Source organism: Pseudopodoces humilis, chromosome 15 (assembly GCF_049639895.1).
Source record: "Pseudopodoces humilis isolate 2021_Gansu_Grassland_sample_001 chromosome 15, ASM4963989v1, whole genome shotgun sequence".
Classification (NCBI taxonomy): domain Eukaryota; kingdom Metazoa; phylum Chordata; class Aves; order Passeriformes; family Paridae; genus Pseudopodoces; species Pseudopodoces humilis.
In genome coordinates, this window is record NC_142214.1 from 16,458,949 (window position 1) to 16,481,376 (window position 22,428).

At 55.9% G+C, this 22,428-nt stretch overlaps 3 protein-coding genes across 10 annotated transcripts in view; 2 read left to right on the top strand and 1 right to left on the bottom strand.

Moving 5' to 3' along the window:
- The first annotated feature begins 1,174 nt into the window (after positions 1-1,174).
- GJB1 (gap junction protein beta 1) lies at positions 1,175-4,492 on the top strand. 4 transcript variants are annotated; one of them, XM_005527450.3, is made up of 3 exons: positions 1,588-1,659; positions 2,727-2,842; positions 3,505-4,492. In XM_005527450.3, exon 3 carries the CDS (start codon positions 3,517-3,519, stop codon positions 4,354-4,356), a length of 840 nt encoding a protein of 279 aa, XP_005527507.1. In that variant the 5' UTR covers positions 1,588-1,659; positions 2,727-2,842; positions 3,505-3,516; the 3' UTR covers positions 4,357-4,492. The 4 variants fall into 4 exon arrangements, with proteins under 4 accessions (XP_014111933.1, XP_014111934.1, XP_005527507.1 ...); XM_014256458.2 differs by lacking the exons at positions 1,588-1,659; positions 2,727-2,842 and adding an exon at positions 1,175-1,250; XM_014256459.2 differs by lacking the exons at positions 1,588-1,659; positions 2,727-2,842 and adding an exon at positions 1,242-1,316.
- A 148-nt stretch (positions 4,493-4,640) lies between these two features.
- Positions 4,641-6,397, top strand: LOC102112127 (gap junction alpha-3 protein-like). The gene has a single exon (XM_088062491.1). The coding sequence runs from the start codon at positions 5,283-5,285 to the stop codon at positions 6,174-6,176; it is 894 nt and encodes a 297-aa protein (XP_087918617.1). The 5' UTR covers positions 4,641-5,282; the 3' UTR covers positions 6,177-6,397.
- Positions 6,398-6,727: 330 nt separating this feature from the next.
- ZMYM3 (zinc finger MYM-type containing 3) overlaps positions 6,728-22,428 on the bottom strand; it is a 33,630-nt gene continuing 17,929 nt past the window's right edge. For 4 of the 5 annotated variants that reach the window (XM_088062486.1, XM_088062487.1, XM_005527449.3 and 1 more), the window contains exons 10-25: positions 20,029-20,115; positions 19,560-19,710; positions 18,806-18,978; positions 18,213-18,378; positions 14,543-14,601; positions 13,815-13,983; positions 13,116-13,231; positions 12,786-12,960; positions 12,092-12,238; positions 11,247-11,350; positions 10,678-10,846; positions 10,405-10,556; positions 9,838-9,952; positions 8,703-8,957; positions 8,501-8,618; positions 6,728-8,095 (exon numbers count right to left, since the gene is read on the bottom strand). In XM_088062486.1, coding sequence (XP_087918612.1) covers positions 7,897-8,095; positions 8,501-8,618; positions 8,703-8,957; positions 9,838-9,952; positions 10,405-10,556; positions 10,678-10,846; positions 11,247-11,350; positions 12,092-12,238; positions 12,786-12,960; positions 13,116-13,231; positions 13,815-13,983; positions 14,543-14,601; positions 18,213-18,378; positions 18,806-18,978; positions 19,560-19,710; positions 20,029-20,115 — 2,355 coding nt within the window. In that variant the 3' untranslated portion in view covers positions 6,728-7,896. The remainder of the gene's footprint in view (positions 8,096-8,500; positions 8,619-8,702; positions 8,958-9,837; positions 9,953-10,404; positions 10,557-10,677; positions 10,847-11,246; positions 11,351-12,091; positions 12,239-12,785; positions 12,961-13,115; positions 13,232-13,814; positions 13,984-14,542; positions 14,602-18,212; positions 18,379-18,805; positions 18,979-19,559; positions 19,711-20,028; positions 20,116-22,428) is intronic. The other variant, XM_014256454.2, reaches the window with a different exon arrangement.

Here is a 22,428-nt window from a genome sequence, read left to right on the forward strand (position 1 = left end):
TTTGACCTCTTAGCTGCAACTTCAGACACCAATTAACTTCACAATTAGCGTCATTAACAAAGAGCCCGTTTCTGGCCCACGTGGTCGCGGGCGGGGCAGTTTTCTGAGTACTGGAGGCAGCTCCGGCCACGTCTATTTAGCACAGCCTGTCCTTGACCCATGGCTTTTGCAGTTTAACCTAAGCCAAGAGGCGAGGGGGCTGCCCGCGCTGCCGCCCACCCCTGGGGCCTCTGCTCCTCCCAGCTAACTCCCTGCCAGGGCCGCGGGCGGGCACAGTGCTGGACAGCAACGCCCCGGCTTCCTCCTCCTCTTTCCTGTTGGCCTTTTTCTCCATTTTTACTATTCTTCGGACAGGTTCCCACGCTGAGCCCCGCCGGGTGCTGCCGCGGGCAGGTGCGGCCCCGCCGCCCCCGGCCCGGCCCCGCAGCGCCACCTGGTGCCACGGCCGGCGACCACCCCCCGCCGCACGGCCCCAGCCCCCCGGCGACCCCTCGCCTGGCTCCCAGCGCCCCCCACTCACCCCTATCCTGGCTCCCAATAATCCCCAGTGACCTCCCGTCTGGCTCCCAGGGCCCTCCAGTAAGATCTCTAGACTGGCTCCCAGGGACCACTCTCCCCGCACCGACCGCCCCCTGTGCTTCGTCCCGCTTAGCTCAGCCCACCGCAGTGCTCACCAGTCTGCCCTCCTCCTGATCCCCCCAGTGACCTCCACCCAGCCTGATCCCGCCAGCACTAGCCCCTTGCCCACAGTGTCTCCCACTCCCGCTAGCCCCCAGAACCCGTCCAGTGTCCGGGACCTGGGCGGTGCTGCCGCTCCCGCTCCTCCCCGGGCGCTGGTGGCTCAGCTGGCGGCGGCTTATCGGAGACTGAGATTGTGGCCCCGATGGCCCCAACCCGCCCTGCATCACGGGCCAGCCCCGGTATCTCACTGCCCGCCACCCCCGCGGCTCCCAGCCGCTCCCCAGTGCCATCCCGCCGTCCCCACACGGGAGACACCGGCACCACTGTCACCATTGTCACCCCCGTGCAAGGGATGGCGCGCGGGTCCTGCAGCCCAGCCCAGGGGCCCAGGATGAGCGGCAGGGTCGCCACGTCCCACACGGGATGCTGGGCGGCGGGACCTTGAAGCGGGCCGGCCGAGTTAATCGTTGACAGGCTGTTTGCCTTTTCCCGGCTGCCCTTTTACACATTAAATCTGGGTATTGGTGGCTCCCCAGGTATCAGCCGGCAGCCTGCAACAGCAGATCAAGGTGCTCCAGGAGCTGGGGGTACTCAGAGGCATCCCTGGGGGGTGGAGAGCAGGGCTCCGCCACAGTGTATGTGCCTGGCTTGCAAGGAATGCAGCGGGGAGGATGCTCACAGCAGGGGAGTGGGGCCACGGGGACCAGAAATCTCCCCGGGGACCATCCTGGGGGGCTGGCCCTGCCCCGGTGCTGCAGTAGCCCCGGGCCTGGCCCCGGGGGATGCTCAGCTGCGGTGGCGGAGGCGGGTGGGTGTGAGCCAGCCTGGACACACCTGCGGTGTTTACTTGGCGAGTAAGGAGCAAGGCTGTTTGGGAGGGGGTGGGTAACGTGCTTGCCGGGCAGTATAAAGTCCAGCGTGCTACGCTGGAGGCTGACTGCTGCAATCCCAAAGAGCGTTGATTGTCCTGGCGGTGAGGTGAGAACCTGGAGGGCGCAGCAGCGTTGCGGAGGTGGCCGCATGTCCCCCAGCTGGGGAGCACCATGGGGGCAAGAGTGGGGGCCACAGCAGGGCTCGGCCCTGGGCCTGGGGGAGGAGAGCCGGCAATGCTGGCCCTCATGGTGGGAGTGGGGAGAGGAGCAGTGTGGGCACAAGCGGCGTCCTTACAGCTTCCCCGGATGGTCTTCGGCCGCCACCGTTCGCACAGCTCCGGGTGCTCGTACCTTGGGCTAAGGGGAGGAGGTGGCGTTTTGGATGGCATTAATTGCCCTGCCAACCTACAGGCTGGTAGGGTTTACTGGATATGCTGCTCCCCGCCTGAGGCTGGGGACAAAACCCAAGGGGACATGGCGCGATCCCTGCAGGATGAGGCACAATGTGATGGTGTGGCTGGGACACCAGCCCCGAGGGGCACGGGGGCTGTGCGAGCACAGGGACTGTTGTCCCCACCAGCACGTCCGAGCAGCAGGGCAGCGTCAGTGAGTCCATCTCGGGGGAGGAGCGGTGAGGGCAGCTGCAGACACAGCCAGCGTCACTCCGGACTTTCTCCCATGTCTCCAGCGGCACACGCGGGGCAGCTCCAATGCCCTCACAGACGCTGCTGCTGGCTCCAGAGCCTTGAGGAGATGGCAGGACTCACAGCAGCGGTACCCAGTGCCAGCCAGCCCCACGGCGGCCCACCGAGTGCTCAGTGCCGGATCTGTACCGTCCATGCGGGATGGGCACGCAGCTGGGCTCAGCCATGCTGCCTGGGGAAGGGACCTCCGGTCACCCTGGGTGGCCTGTCCGGCACAGCGATGTGTGGCGTGGGTCCCGCGGGGCAGGGCCGCGGGTGGAGGGGCTGTGGCCGTGGTCGGTGCGGGGCGTGGTGGGGAGGGGGGAGTGGGTGCAGGGCCGAGCAGCGGGAATGCTGCACACAGGCACTTTGTTTGGCCAGGGTGGGCGGAAGTCAGGGCGTTAGATCTGAATGCTAAAGTGTGTTGTTCAGGGGCCGATAAAGGCCCCATTGTATGCAAATAGTTTATAAAGCAGCATATGACTTCCAGTGCAGGGCAGTGGCAGAGAGAGACGAGGGCAGGCGGAGCAGAGCTCTCCTGCGGGAGGCATGAGACCTTAGAGGGGCCACTGGGGGCAGCTTTTGAGGACCCTTCCTCACCGGCAGGTACGCGTCACCAGGATCCTCCACACTGGGGGTGGCTGGTCCCAGGCACCCAGACTCATGCGGGGGTGGGAAGCAGCTCCCGCGGCTGCTCAGTTCCAGCGGGTTGCTCTGGTGGGGCTGGGGTCTGTGCTTGGGGCTGGGGTCGCCCTGTGTTCCCCGGGCAAGGATGGCTCTGGGAGGGTGGCAGTGCAGGGCTACACGGGGGGAGCCCCTCAGCTCAGGGCTGCCTGGCCCTGCTCCTGCAGATAATGGGAGGAATTGGTGCTGTGAAGCTCTTTGGGACCATTCCTAGCCGACGAGTTCAGCACTGAGTACTGGGGGTACTGAGTGCAGAGGTGTGGGAGCTTCACCCCCATTCTCTGTGGCAGCTGTGGGTTAGGATCCCTGTGCCAGTGTGGGGTGGCAGGACTGGAGTATCTGGCACTGCTGGGGCAGCCAGTCTCCAGCCTGCTCTGGCCAAAATGCTGCCTTGAGCCATGTCAGGAGCAGAAGCCATGCTGCCATCCTCCTGTCTGTCCATCCTGCTCTCCACCCTCCAGGGCTGCCACCCAGTTGCTCCCAGGTCCCTCCTGGGGCTGCTGCCACTGGAGCCAGGACTTGCTGGCTCTCAGCCAGGGGTCCTTCCTGCTCCTAACACCATCTCTCACCGCTCTCTCCTGCAGACGTGAGAAACGATGAATTGGGCCGGCCTCTACACGGTGCTGAGCGGGGTGAACCGCCACTCCACTGCCATCGGGCGCATCTGGCTCTCTGTCATCTTCATCTTCAGGATAATGGTGTTAGTGGTGGCAGCCGAGAGCGTCTGGGGGGATGAGAAATCTGCCTTCACCTGCAACACCCAGCAGCCTGGCTGCAACAGCGTGTGCTATGACCACTTCTTCCCCATCTCCCACATCCGTCTGTGGGCCCTGCAGCTCATCCTTGTCACCACACCAGCCCTTCTCGTGGCCATGCACGTGGCCTACCAGCAGCACCAGGAGAAGAAGCTGCTGGTGCTGACAGGGCATGCGGATGCCAAGCACATGGAAGAGGTCAAGAAGCACAAGATGCGCATAGCAGGTTCACTGTGGTGGACGTATGTCTGCAGCGTGGTCTTCAGGCTGCTCTTCGAGGCTGTGTTCATGTACATCTTCTACATGCTCTACCCAGGCTACCAGATGATGCGGCTGGTCAAATGCGAGGCTTACCCCTGCCCCAACACTGTCGACTGCTTCATCTCCCGGCCCACTGAGAAGACCATCTTCACTGTCTTCATGCTGGTCACCTCCAGTGTCTGCATCGTCCTCAACATGGCAGAGCTGGTCTACCTGGTGGTGCGGGCCTGCGCCCGCCGAAGCCAGCACCACTCCAACCCCTCGTCTGGGAAGGGCTCCTTCTATGGGCACAAGCATTCCTCCGAGTACAAGCAGAACGAGATCAACCAGCTGCTGACAGAGCAGGACGGTTCCCTCAAGGACATGCTGCGCCGCAACTCTGGGCTGCAGGAGAAGGGTGACCGCTGCTCTGCCTGCTAGGGCCACCACTGCAGGGGCCCCAGCCCCACAGTCGCCCCATGGGCCTGTTACTGTCCCTGTCCCAAGGATAGCATCCCTCAGGCTCTCCTAGATGGCCAGGAGGGCATCTTGGGCCATTAAATCTCCATTCTCAGGTGCTGCCTCCCTCCTTTCTGCTCTGGCCAGGATATGCCGGGAGCTGGGGTGCCAGCGTGGGGTGTCCATCCTTGCACCCGAGCCCTGGTGGGTGCCATAAGGGTCTGTGGGGGCTGCAGTGCCAGGCCAGAACCGGGGCTGTGGCTGTGTTGCCCTGGCAGCCGGCAGCAACCAGTGACCCCTGGGTGGCATTGATCAGTGTCCAAGGGCTTGCGCTCCCCCAGCACCAGCCCCTGCAGCCCCGAATATAATTAGAAAAGTGCCCAGACCAAAAATAGAGGAAAAAGTTTCCCCAGTGGCTGTTTCATGTGCCAGTCACAATGAAAGCCAATGGGGCACGCAGCTGCCTCATGCCCCAATAACCCCACGCCCACCGTTGGGTGACCGGACAGACAGAGCAGGCAGACCTGTCCGCACCCCACGGAGGAGCTGGGGACCGGCTGGGAAGGGGCCTCGCAGCATCCCCCATCACCCCACTGACGGGAGGGGACGGCGCGGGAGCACTGGGCTCTGCCCCACGCACCGTCTACGGTGAGAGGTCCCTGTGCCGGATTGCCACCGCGGTTGTTCCCCGTGGTGCTCCCAGCTCTATGCTGGAGGTGTTTGCTCCCCCTGCCCTCCTTGAGATAGGTTAGGGGGTCCCTGGGACCCAGGATGGGGATATTCCAGAGACAGCCTTGGGTTGGGTCTGTGCACACCTGCTTTACCAGGGAGTGGGGTGGCATTTTGGCGGGCTGTGGGGTGGCTGTGCCTGGAGGGTGGCTGTCTTGCAGGGCACCACAGCACATGCCATGGGGGACTGGAGCCTGCTGGGTCGGCTGCTGGAGAATGCCCAGGAGCACTCCACAGTGGTGGGGAAGGTCTGGCTCACCGTCCTCTTCGTCTTCCGCATCCTGGTGCTGGGGGCAGCCGCAGAGCGGGTCTGGGGTGACGAGCTGTCTGGCTTCTCCTGTGACACGCAGCAGCCCGGCTGCCAAAATGCCTGCTATGACAGCACCTTCCCCATCTCCCACCTCCGCTTCTGGGTCCTGCAGATCATCTTCGTCTCCACCCCCAGCCTTGTGTATCTGGGCCACATCCTGCACCTGGTGCATCTGGAGGAGAAGGCACAGCAGCAGGCAGCAGCACGGGCTGGCAGCGGGGCCAGGCGGCAGCGCCCCAGGCAGCCCCAGCTCCCTGCAGGGAACACAAGGGCACGGGTGTGCATGCGGGGGGCCATCCTGAGGACGTACATCTGCAACATCGTCTTCAAGGCTCTCCTGGAAGTGGGCTTCATTGTGGGCCAGTACGCCTTGTATGGGTTCCAGCTGAAGCCCCTCTACACCTGCAGCCGCTGGCCCTGCCCTAACACAGTCAACTGCTACATCTCCCGGCCCACTGAGAAGACCATCTTCATCCTCTTCATGCTGGGGGTGGCCTGCGTGTCCCTGCTGCTCAACCTGGTGGAGATCTACCTGGGTCTCACCAAGTGCCGGCGAGGGCCAGGCCCCAAGTCCCACATCCTAACCACTCCTGGTGGGCCTGTAGGACCTGGCAGCACCTATGTCACTCTGCCCAGGGGTGGCAGTCCCCTGGCTGCTGGCAGACCCCCCCATGGCCTGGCACCACTGAAGAAGGCAGGTGCATGGCTAGGGGTGGCTGGTGGGTCCCACAGGGACATGCGAACAGCAGACCTGGCAGTGTAAATGTGGCCTGCTGGCATGGGCAGGGATGGGCAATGCATGGGTGGTCACAGTGATGATTGTGTCTCCAGTCTCTGCCAGGCCCAAGGCATGGACCCCATGGCCAGCATGAGAGCTGGGCACAGCCCCGGGGGCACTGCTCAGCTGCTCCTGGCACTCCTGCAAGCAGCAGGGCTAAGAGTAGAGCTTGGAAAGGGGAGAAAATAAATGCTTACTGCACCTCACTTGACTCCTGCTCTGCTCACAGGCACCGTGCTCCATCCTACAGACACACTGCATGGCCAGGGCAGGGCCACTTCTGGGTTGGGTGGGGCTGCAGCCCTGTGGGCCAAGGACATGGCAGGGACAGGCAGGGCATGCCATGCTGGCACCAATGGGCACTGGGGCAGGGGCCATCACCACATGCCAGAGCTGGCAGGACAGCAGGGCCCAGGCAAGGTAAGGAAGTGCAGGCAGCACAGGCTGGGATAGACAGGAGTGAGGTACACAGCAGCACAGGGACACTGGCCGTGTTCTACAATGCTCACCCTGCCCAGACGGGAAAAACCAGGGTCTGCCAAAGTTTTCCACATCTTTATTTGAAATGAATGGTTTCCAGAGACACAGGGTTAGTCCTACTGCCCTGGCATCACTACAACAAGACTGGTGAGCAGCTCACTCTCCACATGGACACAGAACAGATGGCCCCAGGCCAGGGCCCAGAACAATATATACAGGCTCAACAGGAGACCCATGTACAGCTCAAGAAAACTGACCAGAACACAAGAAGGGGCAGGGGGCAGCACAGAGTGGCACAGCTGGAGCCAGACTTGCCCTGGGTAGGGTGCTGGCAGCCTGTGGCTGTGGGAGGGAGGGGGAGGCCAGGCAGGGCTCCCTGCTTCTGCCAGGAAATGCCTGGGCCCCTGGCTGGAGCAGAGGTTCCCACTGATGCCACCTTTCACAGGGGAGGGTCCTTACACCACGACAGGGCACAGTGGAGTGAGAGGTGCAGCACTAGCACAGACCCATCTCCATCAGTTTTCACCACTCAGAAAACACTGACCAAAGAGAGGGAGGCATCCTGGCTGCAGATGAGGTGTCCCTGTGGCAAGGTCAGAGCTCTGCCCACAAATTCCAGTGTGAGCTCCATCCACTCCCTGCAACCAACCCAAATCTTTCCCAAACCGGGACATAAGTTCTCCCTGTGACCCAACAGCCCTCAGGCTGCCTGTGGCCCATGCCCACTGGCTTGAAAAGACAATCCTGCCCCAGCAGCAGAGCTACTGTTCCTGCCTTGATATCTCCTGCCTTGTGAGGGAATGCTAAAGGAAGAGGGAAGTAAAAGCTTCAGAGGCCACTGGTCCAATGGTGCACTGCGTCTTGTGCAATTCCTGCCCTGGGGCACAGGAAGAGAGGGGTAGTGGCAGGGCTGGGGGTAGGGGAGGGACAGGGCTGGGCAAAGGGAGCTGCCTCAGGGACTCTGCCACTCCTGTGCCATGCGAACGGGCCCTGGGGAAGATGGCTCACCCAGCAGCCAACTGGAGACAGAGCTGAGTGTGGGGGCCACGTACGTAGGGGATGCCTGTAACGAGCAGGATGGGAGGTCCACGTCTGGTAATGATGCAGGGACAGTACTGCTGTAGCACCATCCCCTCCTATGCTGCATGGCCCCTGCCCTGCAAAGGGAAGCAGCAAGATGAGGTGTCCAGGGCTGGAGTGCAGCCAGTCCAGCAGCACCTCACCCTTAGTCCATGTCATCCTCCAGGCTGCTGAGCCGACTGTGCTCCTCGTAGATCTCCCTGACAGCCAGGATGCGGTTCAGCATGCTCTCCAGCATGCTGCGGTCCATGGGGATCACCGAGTACCAGAGCGGGGACTCGGCGATGCACGACCGCTCGGGCTGCAGGTAGAACACATCGTTGCGGTTCCGCAGGCTCTCGGGACTGTGGAAAGAGAGGCGGGTGAGACCTGGCACATCAGCTTCAGGGGCTCAGACAGCCTGGTCTGATGTCATGTTTAGCAAGGGGTGTTCACAGCTTGTTACAGCCTCTCATTCAGTATGATAAGGACACAAACTCAGCCTACAGCTCCTTGTTCAAGGCCAAAACCCAAAACTACCTAAGCACTGGACTCCTACTGCACATTCCTGCCAGTCTGGAGAAAGGCAAGAAGTGGAAAAGGCCAGAGAGAAGCATTCTCTCAAGCTTGGTCTAGTCAAGCAGCACAGAGCCTGGGCAAGACTGCACATATAAAAATGTCTGGAGAGCAGCAGTCACTCCACAGGGTTCTATCAAAACTAAGAAGTGGCCCCAAAATGGTACGTGCCTCTTCTCCAGAGAAATGCTCACCATTTGGAGAGATAAAACTCATAAAACTTGACTGGGCATCGGAGGGGATTCATCCTGTTCTCCCGCTGCTCCAGCATCGGTACCTCCTCCTCACGTTTCCGTTTTCCAGAGCCGCCATCTACAGAGAGGGAGAGAGCTGGCTCGTGGCTGGATCCTGACAAGGCATGCAGGGGGAGGAACAGAGATGTTCCCCCAGACCCACCTCGGCTTTTCTTCTGCTTGGCTGGAGCATAGTAGCGGATGCTCACCACCTTTGTCATGCCACGGGCCGTGGTGCACTTGCGGGACTGGCGCACCACGTTGGTGAAGGAGAGCTGCATGTGCTCCTCTGCTGTCTGCAGCCCGAAGAACTTAGTGTTGAAGAACATGAGGGTGTTGAGAAGCACAAAGGGTGAGTAAACACCCAGCTGTTTGCACTCCCAGAGGTGCTCCTCCTCGACACGGGAGAAAATTGTGTCTGCAACACACAGAGGGAGAACCAGGTCACTTCAGCAGTGGCTTTGTGGCAATCACTTCACCCTGTCCAGGAAAGCTCACTGCAAAAGACTCATGCTTCACAGCATCTCTTTTTTAACAAGGTTATTTCTCCAGAGCCATCAGCAGAGCTAGAGCTCTGCCCAGCCATAAGCCTCCCCAGATCAAAGCTAAATCACAGATGAGAACCCAAATCAATCCTAATTGCTCATCACTATAGATGCCCAAAAAGTGAACTCCAGGTCAGTGCTCCACCATGCTCAGTAAGAGACTGAGCTGGCAGGAGAGATCTGGCCAGCTCCTGCCTAGATACACACATCTGGAGTCAAATGGCTTTGCCTGGGATAGCAAATCTGCGGAGATGAGGCTGGATCCATGAACTAACTACTGACAGCGGGAAAGGCAGCCCAGATCACAGCACCATGAAAAGCCTCTGGCAGAGCTCTAGGTTAGTCCATTCACAAGGCAGTAGCACTGCAACCTTAATCAAGGCCTAGCACCATGTGCAGGCTCATCCATGTGGTGGGAACACAAACACATGCACCAGTGTGCCTCTTGGCTTGGCATCCTCCTTGCCAAAGGATGGAGACATCACTGTGAAGTGTAAGGATTCAAATTATCCCAGGATACAAAGCACATGTGCTCTGCTCCCAGCTACCCTGACTGTGGGCAACAGAAGCCTCTGAAGCATAAACCACACTGACTTTGCAGTTGGTTTGGGTCAAAGTGACCTCACCACACAGCAGGACTGTGCTGCCCATGCCAAGGCTGAAGCTGGGGGAGCACAATCAGGCCAGAGGATCCAAGGCTACAAGCACAAACTGGATATATGTGGGGACTGAAGGTACTCTGAAGACACATACTATTTGGTAAGATTGTGGGCTGCCAGCCACTCAGAGACTTGTTCAGCTCCTGCACGAAGGTCAAGTAGTAAAGGTCTGTAAATATATTCACCATACGATTGTTCTCGAGCAGGTACTAGAAAGGACAGAACACACAGTCAAGAGAAACTCAGCAGCACCTGGAATGCAAACCCTCCCCACAGAGCCCAGGACACATGTGCAGAGCACCCTTCCTTGTACCACCAGAGCTGCTGGGCAGACACTTCTGAGAGCTGCAAGGAAAACTCTGGGGCATGACAAAGCAGACTTGGTGCTGAAGAAGGGCCCGAGTTTGGGGGGATCCCCCAGCCCTCCTCAGAGATGTGCAAGAAGGGTGCAAGGCTGGGGAATAGTTGCCACTGTATCCTCTGGGCTTGGGAACAAAGACCAAACCAGGTGGGATGCTGTCCTGGGCTGAGGCACTGAAGTAAAGTCCAGCCAGCCTCTCTGAGTCCCCAGAAAGCAGAATGAAGGGTACAAGCTCCCCTCATCAGATCTGATCCCCAAGTCTGGCTGTAGAGGACTTGATGTCAGCAAGGCCTCCCTCACCTGCTGGATTCCAAGGCAGAGGTAATAGATGCTGTCTGGTTCATAGCGCTCCCCATTGGGCCGGGTTATCTCCTTGACAAACTGGGCCAGGCCATAGTTGAGCTCAGCTGCTGAGCAGGCTAAGATGTCTTCCTTGATCCTCATGGGCTTGGCTGCAGAGACAAGCACAACAGCCTCAGACAACAGCCTACAAGGTCAGGAACATCTCAACACCCCAAGGTCCAGCTTCTGGGAGGTTTTTGCCACTCCAGTGCATCCAGACAAGGCACTTACGGCCAAAGCGTAGCTCCTCTCCCTTGCTGGTTTCTCCCCCTGCGTATTTGGCTTGCACCCAGGACTTCCAGGCATTCACACCATACGAGTAGTTGAGCACTGTACAGCTGGGCTGGCTGCTCATTGAGTCCCGGGAACAGCTTTCAGAGAGCACCAGGCGCTTCTGCCCCTGCAGAGAGGTGTTCTGTGAGACTGAGCACCTACCTGGGACAGGTGCAGGAGTCCTGGCCACCACTCACACTTGCGGACTGTCAGCTCCCTACAGTGTGCCATGGCAGCAGACAGCGTTCTGCTGGCAGCCAAGCCAACAAGCTCATTAGTTGCAAGGGTCACAAGCAATAAAGAGACCACCTGTCACATGACTTGTAGCATTCAAAGCTTCTCCAAAGTGACAAGCAAGTATTTTCATTCAAGAAGTGGCCCGCAGACCAACCATGCCCTGAAGAGAGGGGGCACAACCTCCCCAGCATACCAAAGTCTCTGGTACCCTTCACCTCGTACATCCCAAGTGGCAGCTCCCACTCCAAACCTGCAGGGCTTTAAGCAGGCACTACCCACAGAGAGCTCACCTTCCGGACAGCTCGAGGCAGATCTTGCTCTGTGGACACATCATCTGGTCCCACCAGCCCACAGTCAAAGAGGAAATCCACACTGGGGTTGATGTCTAGAGGGTCTGAAAGGAAACACAGGCAGAAGGGCTCAGCTGAGACATCTCATCCTGGCCCCTCTGCTAGCTTGATTTTTACAGCAAAATGAAAAGGGAACACTTCACATCCTCTACCACTGCCTGGCACAAACTTTTAGCCACAGCCCAACAAAGGAAATACGGCTCTGGTAGACAGTGCTAGAATTTCTCAGAATAACCAGAACACTATGTTTTCCTCTCTGACAGTATTTTGTTTATTTTTTAAACCTGAGGAACACTCCTCATTCCCTGATGCCAGACCAGTACTGTGGACAGTCTGGCACAGGAACCTCAATTCTGTTGTTTGCTGCTAGCATCCTGCCTCAGCACTGCTGTGCTCCTACAAGTTCCTGCCTCTTCTTCCACCCTCTGTTAACAGACACTCAGCAATTCTGCCATTTCTCAGGATGCCATGCCTTGTCCAGGTTTCTTGTCTTGCTGGATCCTCTGGAATCATCATTCATAAACACACCAGTGCTGCTGCCCTGCTCTTTGTGCTGTTAAAATCAGCTTCTCATTCCCTCTTCTTCAGGTCTTTTGCTCACAAAAGTTTAGTCTGGACAAGCACACAATCCTTCAGAAGTGGTGGTCTCCCCAGCCCTGCTGCAAGCAGTCACTGCAGGGTTCTCACAACTGGTCAGTCAGAGGGCATGGGGAGGTAAATGCACACAGCTGAAGGCAGCTGAGGACCCTCAGCAGCCCTGCACACCTGTGTCACCCTGCTCTTACTCTTAGGGAAGTCAGCCTCCAGGTCCTGGCCCGGCTCATCGAGGACATTTGCCATCTTGACAGCCATAGCCAACACATCGTCCCGGGCTGGTCCAAACAGATCACAGTCCTCCAGGAGACCCTCTGCACTCTGGTTACTCACCAGGTCTGAAACAAAAAAGTTCATTGTAAACCAAACTTTCTTGAAAGTTTTTTGTCGGTTTTCCCTGTGATAGCGGGAAAATGAAGTCAGGGTCCCTGTGCTCAGAGCAGCCCCACAACACCTGAGCTGTCCAGTTTTCCCTGGACAGCAAGACACTGGAAGATTGTTGTCTACCCAGCCACAACCCCCATCACTGCAATTTGTAGGAATGCAGCTCTCAAGTAAAAAATCCTGCAAGACCAGGGCTGCATGCCTTTTGTAGCATGGAAGCTGCTTTAAGGAAGAATCTGAACAGCCACCTGAATAAACTAAGAGAGCTGCACATGTCCCACAAGACTGGCACCCCCAAGTGGGACAGGGGCAGACACTGCTCCCTGATGCAGCTCTTCCCTTCTGGTACCTCCTCAGCAGAAGCTGAGGACTTGCTCTTCCTTGCTTCCTTTATAAAGGCCTTGGAAGAGCCACAGTCCTGGCAGGTGCTTTAGCACCAAGAGCTGGCACACCCTACTTGATCCCAGCTATTGAACCAGACCAAGCCATGGCAGAACCTACCACACAGGTCCGAGGAGGCTTTGTCCAGTTCCTCAGCCTCTGCAATCATCTCAGCCATGGCCAGGATGTCAGCCTCTAGGGGATTGGAGGGGATCTTCACCTTCAGTTCCTCAATGGTCTCCACAATCTTCTCTGTGCTCTCCAGTGTGGTGGGCAGGAACATTGGCACAGGCACCTGTGGACAGCAGCACACCAGGCAGAAAACTGACACTCAGCAGACTGACATAAAAGCAGAGGCAGGAGAAGAGTGTGAACAGAGAAGCAGGGAGACTTCAGCAAGGCAGGATCATAACAGTAGGAGATCATGAGCAGGTGAAGTGTATTGCTTACCGGGACAGGCATGGAGAAAGGCACAGGTACTTTCTGGCAGTACATATGCATAGGCACAGGCACGAAGATCGGGACGGGGATTGGCAATACAACCAGCTGGGGCTTCCAGTCAGCCTCTGACAAGAGTAAAAATACATCAGTGACCTTAATCCCAGAAGTTCCTCCACCCAGCTCTGCTGCATGCTGCCATGCCCCCAGCCATCGAGCACCACAGCCCTTCCAGCCACCTGCCTCTAGGACTCAGGAAGAGCTGGAATAGCAGCAAGTAAAGGCCAGCAACAAGAGAGGCTTGCCTTAGCCAGAAGTACAAATCCTGCTCTTACATAGCCCTGCTAAGAGCATGCATATGTTACAGACCACACACACACACCCCTAACAGGAACTGGAGTAGAACCTGTTTAGCAGACAGCCCTCAGACAAGCTAATGATCTCCAGAGGAACAGAAGCTGTCCCACACAAGGATCATGCTACAGAGCTCTCTATATCTCTCCTTTTGCTGGTGATAGAAATGGGCTCCCTATCCCCAGCCCTGCCATGTGTGCCCTGCACCTGCACAGAGACTCCTCAGCATGGTGCCAAACACCTGGCCTGCTCTGTGCAGCATTTCAGGCTGGATTCACAGTTAGTCTGGAGCAAGGACATGCCACTCACCTTTCCAAAAGGCCCCTATAATCCTACAGTTAAGTCTTGTTTTCCTACCTGTCTGACATCCTTTGGACTTCATTTCAAACTTGCAGGAGACACCCCGGTTCTGCATCAGTGGTTTACACATGGCAGCTTTGTTTTTCCGAGGGGTGGCTGGAACCAGAGGTGGGGTGGGAGGCGGCACAGCTGGAGGCGCTTGGGCTGAGGAGGCCTTTGCTGACAGCTGGGGAAATGCAGAAAGCCAAAGGTTGGTGTTCACCAGAGGCAGCATAATCTCTTCCTTACTACTGGAGCAGATGGAATGACTCCCAAAGCACCTCCTGAGTGGTGGTGCCTGGCAGTCCCCAACACAGGGACACTCCCATGGTCAGGCTGTGATGAAGAACTGCCAAGCTGTTCCTGGCAGGCAGCAAGCCTGTGTGCTGCCTCTGTTGTGCCAGGGGTCTGGAAATGGTGGCTCCTGTCCATGGGGTAGAGGGGAACAGTGGGACAGCAACTATACCCAGACACAGGAAAGCACTGTGCAAAGAGGAGCCAGTGCCACAGTGTCAGGATACTCTAGAGCTCATCACTGATTCCTGGGGAACAGTTATTCTTCTCGCTCGCAGGAGATAGGAGATAGGTTGATGCCTTCCTAGTAGTTCTTTTCATCTCCCACTACTCAGACATCTCAAAATGCATTGGTTGTAGAAGAATGAAATCTCCCTGAGCAATGGCAGAACCATCCTCTCTTTGGGGACAGCCCCTTTTTGTTGCCAACTCCTACCTCCACTGGGTCTTACCATGTTAGTCTCTGCCTTCTGTGGGGAAGGGACAGCTGGTTTTGGCTCTGAAGTTTGACCTGTAAGAGAAAGCAACAACTCTTAAGTTCAAGAGCTCCTGGGCCAACACGTCCCACTGCTGGGACTGGAAGTGGAAGCAGCCAGAGAGCAGGGACAGGCTCCCCAGAAACTGCTCCTGGCCACTCCAGGAACAGTTAATGTTTCCACAATCTCTAGCCCTAACACCTCAGAAGACACTACAACTCCAAAACCAAGTTATTCCCATGTCATTTTGTGCTCCCTTACAGTCCACCCCTTCCCCATCACAGCAGGTCAGGAGAAATCCCAGCCCCTTGTAAGAGAGAGGAATCCAGGGCTCTAATCCCAGCTCTGCCTATTGGCTTGCTGTACCGAGCCATGGCCCCTCCCTGTGCCTCCATATCCCTGCAACAAATATCTTGGCAAAGTGCTTCGAGATCCCTAGGAAGAAGGTGACAGAGCTAGTAGCAGCATTATGAGAAGTCCCAGAAAGCAGAGAGACAGCTTTGCCCCAGCCCTAAGGATGCAGTCAATTCCCCTAAAGAAAGAGAGGATCACCTGCAGGTAAGAGGCGCATGTGGCAGACGCTGGTCTCACGTGGTGACAGTATCACCCTGCCTTGGATGATAATTCCAGCTCATGTGCTCTGCAGAAAACCTGCACCCATCTCAAAGGCTGGTGAGCTAACAAAGCACCTTCATCCCAGTCTCCAGTGATCCCTGGTTACCCATGTGACTGGCAAAAAGAATTTCCTTCTACTGGTGGGCCATGCATGCAGGAGACCCCTGCAAGGACAGCAGCAGGTCCCAGCACCCAAAGGCAGTGGCGGGTCCATTCACAACTCCTATACACAGACAGGTCCTTCAGGAAAGACCAAGATTCCTAAAGGTCCAACACAGAGTCATTCACACTGTGAAGACTTCCTCTGACCCGAGGAAATGCAGGATAATTCTTGTACAAATTGAGGTCCATCAGGCTCCACATGCTGACCACCACAAGGGGCAACAGATAAATCCCAGTTGGAGGAAACTGCCTAGTCTGCAGCTACGCATTCAGCCATAGGATCTGCAGCAGTCTCAGGGGCCAAGAACTCACCCTGACTACCCAAAGTGGATGGGCAGCAGGTCCAGGTAGGAAACACCAATGGCCTGAGTGAGAAAAGACAAACTACAGCATATGAGCAGAATTTCTGCTGCAGCAGAATCTAAAGCAAACATGATTGCTCCACTGGTCAATGATTTAGGACTAAAGAAAACAAGATTCTCCTGCCATGTGCTAAGTGTCCAGGCTTCCAGGAAAGCTGCAGCTTGTTCTTTATTCTCATCCCAACACTAACAAGGAGCTGTCAAGGCACTGCCTGCCACAACTATGACTTCTACCCTCTGCAGCTGGACAGCCCAATGCAGAGCCAGCTCCTCTTGGAAGCCTTTGGGCACAGTTTTGAAGCAGAGGTTCCTCAATCCCACACTACATCAACTGTTCCCAGCAAGGGAACGTCTGCTTGTATGCTCAGCTACAAGAACTCTCAGGATCACCAGACTGGCAGCAGCCACTGGATCACAGGAATTAATGGTTTTAGGCAATCACTGGGTTGCAAGAGAGTAAGCAAGAATAAGCAGCTCTGTCCAAGATGAGCCTGAAATCCAGGTAGTCCCTTGCAAGCTAGCAACACAACTGTCAGGTCCACAGGAGACCATGCAGAAACTGGTCCCCTGAAATCCCCTGCACAGCACAGTTGGGCTAGAAAGCTCTCTGTGTAGGTGGATCCTGGCTTCAGCATCCTTCCTTTGCAAACTCAGCAGTCTGCCACAGTCCTGGGGCAAGGATGTCCACAGCTATCCCACATCTGGCAGGGGACTGGTGTGCCAGAGCATACAGAGGGCCCAGTGCCACCAGCAGCATCCACTAAGCACAGCAACTGCTGGGGTAGTCTGAAACTCAAGCTCAGCTGAGCACTGATGACTGATGATGGGCTTTTCCTTGGCTCCCTTTAGTCCTTACAGGTTGCACACAGCAGAGTTTCTAGGGGGGGTCTCCAGAGACGTGGTGGAGGAGGCCTGAGATTCTTGTGGTTGTTGTTGGTGGTGAAGGTACTTCTTAGTCTTGTGGTCCATGGCTCCAAGGAGACAATGGCTAAACAGTATGAAACATGCTTCCCTCTGCAGGCAGTTTTCCCACTGTGCCTGTGTCCCAAAAGCCGTGTTACAGATCTCTCAAAAGTGACATGCTTTGACAGCAGAGGACAAATGGAACAGCATGGCTGTGGAATCACTTGGTGAGCTACAGGAACCAGCACGTCACACACCTCTTCCTCTCTTGGGCAGCAGAACACTGAATCAAGCAGAATTCCCATGGGCACCTCTGTGGCAGCAGAAACCAACAGGTCCTTATCCAGGTCACTCCAGTGTGCTGCCACTTGAGCTGTCACCTCCCACAGCCTGTTATGGAGTGTGGCCCTTGGAAGGCAGGTTGGGCTTCCCCTAGCTGGGGGAACCTGCCTGAGCAGCAACGACACGTGGAGCTTCCCCTGTTCTATGATCAGTGGACTACAGTCACAGGAGGAACCTCAAGAGTTTGAAGATGGAGGATGAGGTCTCTCATGTGAAGGTCCTCGTCTTGGTTTCCCCTCCTTGAGACACCCTAGCCAGGGTTTTACATATCATGAAATCCCAGTGAGGCCAGCAAAGCCCTGAACCTGTGATGTAGGTGTGTTGAAGCTTGATGCACTGCAACAAGTCCCACCATTAGCTGCAAGCACTTTAACTATATCACCCTGGTCACCCAGGAGATCGTGGCCTACAAATGACCAGGCAGAATGAGACTGCAGGTGTCCAAGGGCCAAGCGGTGTCTTGTCACTGTCACTAGGAGCACTTTCCATCCTGAGGGATCCCAAAGCACTTTGCAATCTTCCGTAAGGAACTGGTTCGAGTTAATGATAGGAAATGGGGCAACAGGCAGCGAAAATCTCCTCTCCAGCTGGAACTCCATGGATGCAGAATGGGATTATCTGGGACACAGGGTTGGCAACTCCCCAAAGTGAACTGCAGTGAACTTTGGGTAAGTGGTAGGACTCCAATCTAACATCCAAGACACAGTGCCTCCAGCAGCTCAGTGCTCCCTCAAGACCGTTTTAGGTTCAGCTCTGGCTGAAGGAGAGCCCACCTACAGCATCACCAGCACCACTTCCTGCAGCACCCTTCTTTGTCCTTGAATGTTTCCCATCCAAGCACTGACCTGGCCCAATCCAGATTAGTTTATGAGATCTGAGAAGGTCACAGCTCGGAGGTGGTGTGGGGCTGCAGGTGGATTGTCATGCCAAACCACGCTGTCCCCTAACCCTGTAAATCGAGCTCTCCGCTGGCAACTTGAGGATGTTAAATCCCTGAGTATCCTCGCTAAGAGTGTGAGCTACAGGCAGCACGCTGGCACCGGCTCCTCCCGTCTGGGCCCTGTGTGTCATAGAACCATAGATGTTAGAGATGGAGAAGCCCATTAGGTCCCACTCCGTCCTTTCCCCCCCAGGGGCCAGTGCAGGATTGTTCCCTAGCGTCTCCTCCAGTCCTGGGCAGGCAGCTTCCACCCCCTGCTCTTGAGTCTTCCCTGTGTCTCTCACACTGAGCTATGCAGGTCCCCTCCCTCCCTCCTACTCACTGTTCAGCAGGCTCTCGGGCCCCTTCTGCGTGTCCAGGTTGGGCTGGTTCTGTTGATTGTAAAATCGCAGCAGACATTGCTGGTTGCAGAAGTGTTTGATTTGCCCCCGCCAGTGGATGGTTTCCAGCAGCTTCCCCTGACGCTTGCAGGCATGGCACCGAGCTGCCTAAAGCCCGCATCAGCAGGAGAGAAACAACGAGTAACTAACCACACCCCCTCCGAGTGCAACACAACTCTCCAGTGAAAGGTGCACATCGCAAGGTGCAGTGAGCTTCCCCACAGCAGTGCCCTGCCAGTGCCAGCCAGGGACTCCAGCGGTGCGAACTTCTCACAGCAGCACTGGCCGCGGATCCAGCACTGTGAGCTTCCTCAGTGCAGTGCTCTGTCTGGCAGGATCAGCTGGGGACTCCAGCTACGTGAGCTTCCCCGTAGCAGTGTCCCGTCATTGCCAGGCAGGACTCCAGCAGTGCCAGGTTCTCCGCAGCAGTGCCAGCCAGACTCCAGCAGTGCGAACTTCCTCAGTGCAATGCCCACTTATCTGGGTGCTGTGCCCACCACAGCACTTAGCACAAGCTGCCAGTGCCAATACTGACCTTGAAGTACCAGAGCAAGTATTTGCTTTTGCAGTCTTCACTACAGAAGTCCCAGGTGCTGCCCTCCAGCTGCTCGGTGACCGCCCGCTGGCAGGTCTGAGAACAGTAGGTGCAGGTGATGCAGCACAGGCCCAGGTTCTTGGTGAAATCCTGTTTGTAAAGAAGCACACACCCTGCGGAGAAACAATAGGAGTGAAACCTTCCCAGGATGAACTGGGGGCCTCCCTGACCCAAACATGACCAGAATCCAGGTCTGCGGAGACAACAGAGCACACGCAACACACTGTAGGGAACAATCCAGCACTGGCCCCTGGGGCTGGGATAAGATGGGACCTCACGGGGACTTGCCATCTCTCACCTCCATGCTTCTAGGAAGAGTCTGACTCCAACCTCCTGTGTGCAGGAACCCAGCAGGCAGGGCAAGGCCAGGTCAGGCCAGCCCAGACGCAAGAGCGTAGAAGTGCATGATGACAGGAGGAGCGGAGCTGCCACCTGCTGTCTCCCCAGCCCCCAGAGAGAGAAAAGCTGTGAGAAGGCCCTCCCCAAGGACAAAATGAACGGTAAAGATCTTGCCCTAGGGCCTGGCTGGACAGCAAGCCATCCCCACAACAGTCCTCCCTTCACTGCATGGCAAGGCTCTTGCCCCAGGGCCTGGTTAAGACAATCTCCCCTCTGTTCCTCTCCATGCTCTCTTCTCCTCCCCCAGCATGGGCTGGCATGGGGGCTCTGTCTCTCCCATGCCTTCCCCAAGTACCTTCGCTGCAGAAGTTCTTCTCCACTCCCGAGAAACGGATCTTCTCATGCAGCAGCTTCTCCTGCTTGCAGTGTTCACACTGAGACACCACCCCACGCAGCCGCTTGAAGTCCTCACAGCAGTCCTTGCAGCAAAACTGATACACCTTGTCCTGCCAAAGAGACCACAGCCAGGTCAGCCAGGCTGGCAGGAGGTTCCCACACTTCTCAGGGAAGCAAGAGAAAGACTACAGAGCTGAGTTGAGTCCCCAGCTCTCCTTGCACAGGATTTGGCAGGAGTGGTCTCCTCCTGCCCTTCTGACATCCTGCTGAACATCAGGAGTGCAGCACTCAGCACAGTCTCCAGGCACATCCCTGCAGCTAAAGCATACAGAAGACTGGCAAAGGAGGAGCTCTGCTTGAGAGCAGGGAGAGGAAGTACCCCAGTAGTGTTTGCCTCCACCACAACATCCCCCAGGGGAAGTCCTCACCTGCCAGTCTAGGATCTCCGGCTTCCCGCTGAACAGGTTGTGACAGTAATGGCAGTTGAGGTGGATCCCACCTTCTGGGCTGGTGCGCTGCAGGAGACAGAGACAGCTCATGGAGGGAGAGCAGCAGGAGGGCAGCAGGCTTCTGCCTCACACTGCCACCACTGCCACCTCCTTCATGGCCTGCAGCCTGCCTGGCCCCCTCGGACCTGCTGCCACTGTGGGGACTCAGTCAAGTCCATCACATCGTGTCTCAAGCTCCTGGAGAGCTGATTCTTGAGAGCACTTTGCTTCCAGTGTGCTGGGTCCAGCTCTTCTCAGGAAGGCAAGCTTTCATTCAAGCTGCCATGCCACTGGATTTGAAAACGTAAATGATGAGGGCTCTGCTACCTCTCCAGAGGATTTCTCTAAAAGTGCCTGGTTTCTACTTTCAAGATAATGCAACTTAAGAATTCAACCAGCCTCTTATCCCATTTTCCACTAGATTAATCGGCTAGATTTAACAGCATTTGGTCTCCTGTCCACAATGCATTTAGCATTTGGTGTCTTATCCACAAGGATACATTTATCAATAAAGTAATTCCTGGTTTTCTTTCTGATAACCTCAGAAATTCTGCATTTTGCAAGTACCTCAGTACAAACGTTTTTAAAGCCCAAATTTAATTTTTGGGTTTTTTTCAGAATACTTCCAAATTTTCTTCAGCATTGAAAATGAAGTGGACACTGAAGAACAACCTTCCTATATGTGCATCATTCTAGGTAGCTCTTTTGCTCCCTGGCCCTCAAACATTAACTCTACGTTTACCTGCTTTTACTTGCAATAAATTATTCCTTTTAATAGGAATGTGGCTGTAAACTGAAATGCTCATACTGAATAGTTTATCTGCTGTAATTCCACGGCCTTTTTGAAATCCTTACTTTCCCAAGATTTGCATCCCCACACTACCTGAGTAAGGCTGACATAGGATCTTGCACTGAAACTGTTTAAGCACACATTAGGAGGAATCAGCCTTGTCAATCAATCTAATTGCTTTGCTTTCTGTGACCACCCTGAACGCAGCATGGGCCAACACTTCACCAGTTTTTGTTTCATCTGCTAAATTTCACCATGCTTACTTTGACTTTAATGTCAAATGATTAATGAAGATCTTCAAGTTCTGATCCTCTCAAGAAACCATCTTGAAACAATCTGTTCAGTGTTTTTTCTTTGACAAGTGTGTTCTGAGATATACCAGCAAGACAGTTCCTAATCCAGGTGATGCATGGGTTTATTCATATGTTTACAAAGCTGATTTTACATGGCAATATTTCAAGTCAGGTGAATTAATGAAGTCCCAGTTGGGAAAAGGGGAAACACTGCAACCATTTCTAAAATGGGTAGAAGTGAGAACCCTGGAAACAACTTAACTGTGCTGTGTGTGCAAAGATCGTGGAACAGATGCTTTCAGAAGTTGTGCTGAGGCACAGGGAGGACAGGAGGTGCCACCACAGCCAGCCCAGTTGCACCAAGGGCAAGTCCTGCCTGACCAACCTAGTGGTATCTCTCAGTGGAGTGACTACATCAGTGGAGAAGCAAAGAGCTATGGGTGTAATCTCTCTGGATTTCTGTAAAGCCTTTGGCACAGTTCCCCACAGCATCCTTCTCTCTAAACTGGAGAAAGATGATTTGATGGCTGGACTGTTTGGTGGATGAGGAATTTGGTTGGATGGTTGCATCCAGAAGGTAGTGACTAAAGGTTCAATGTCCAGATGGAGATCAGCAACAAGCGGTGACCCTCAGGGGCCTGTACTGGGACCAGGACTGTTTCATGTCTTCATCAAGGACACAGTGGATTGAGAGCACCCTCAGCAAGTTTGCAGATGATACCAAGCTGAGTCCTTCAGTTGAAATACCTGAGGGACAGAGTGACATCCAGGGGGACCTGGACAAGCTCAAGCAGTGGCCCACGGGAATCTCGTGAGGTTCAATGAGGCCAACTACAAGGTGCTGCACCCGGGGCAGTGTAACCCCAGTATCAGTCCAGGGAGATGAACAGATGGAGAGCAGCCCTGCTGAGGATTTGGGGGTGCTGGTGGTTCAGAGGCTGGACAGGACCTGGTCTCACAGCCCAGAAAGCCAAGTGTGTCCTGGGCTGCAGCAAAAGCCCTGTGGGAGGGGATTCTGCCCCTCTGCTCCACTCTGGTGAGACCCCACCTGCAGTGCTGCCTCCAGCTCTGGGGTCCCAGCACAGGAAGGACATGGACCCGCTGGAGCAAGTCCAGAGGAGGCCATGAAAATGACCAGAGGGCTGGAACAGCTCTCCTATGACGAAAGGCTGAGAGTTGAGATTATTCACCTTGGAGAAGGCTCTGGGGAGACCTTACCGTGTGGCCCTTCAATACTTAAGGGGCTTATAAGCAAGA

Excerpts from the sequence above, each read along its gene's own strand:
- GJB1 (XM_014256458.2), top strand. The coding sequence starts at position 3,517 with ATGAATTGGGCCGGCCTCTACACGGTGCTGAGCGGGGTGAACCGCCAC.
- LOC102112127 (XM_088062491.1), top strand. The coding sequence starts at position 5,283 with ATGGGGGACTGGAGCCTGCTGGGTCGGCTGCTGGAGAATGCCCAGGAG.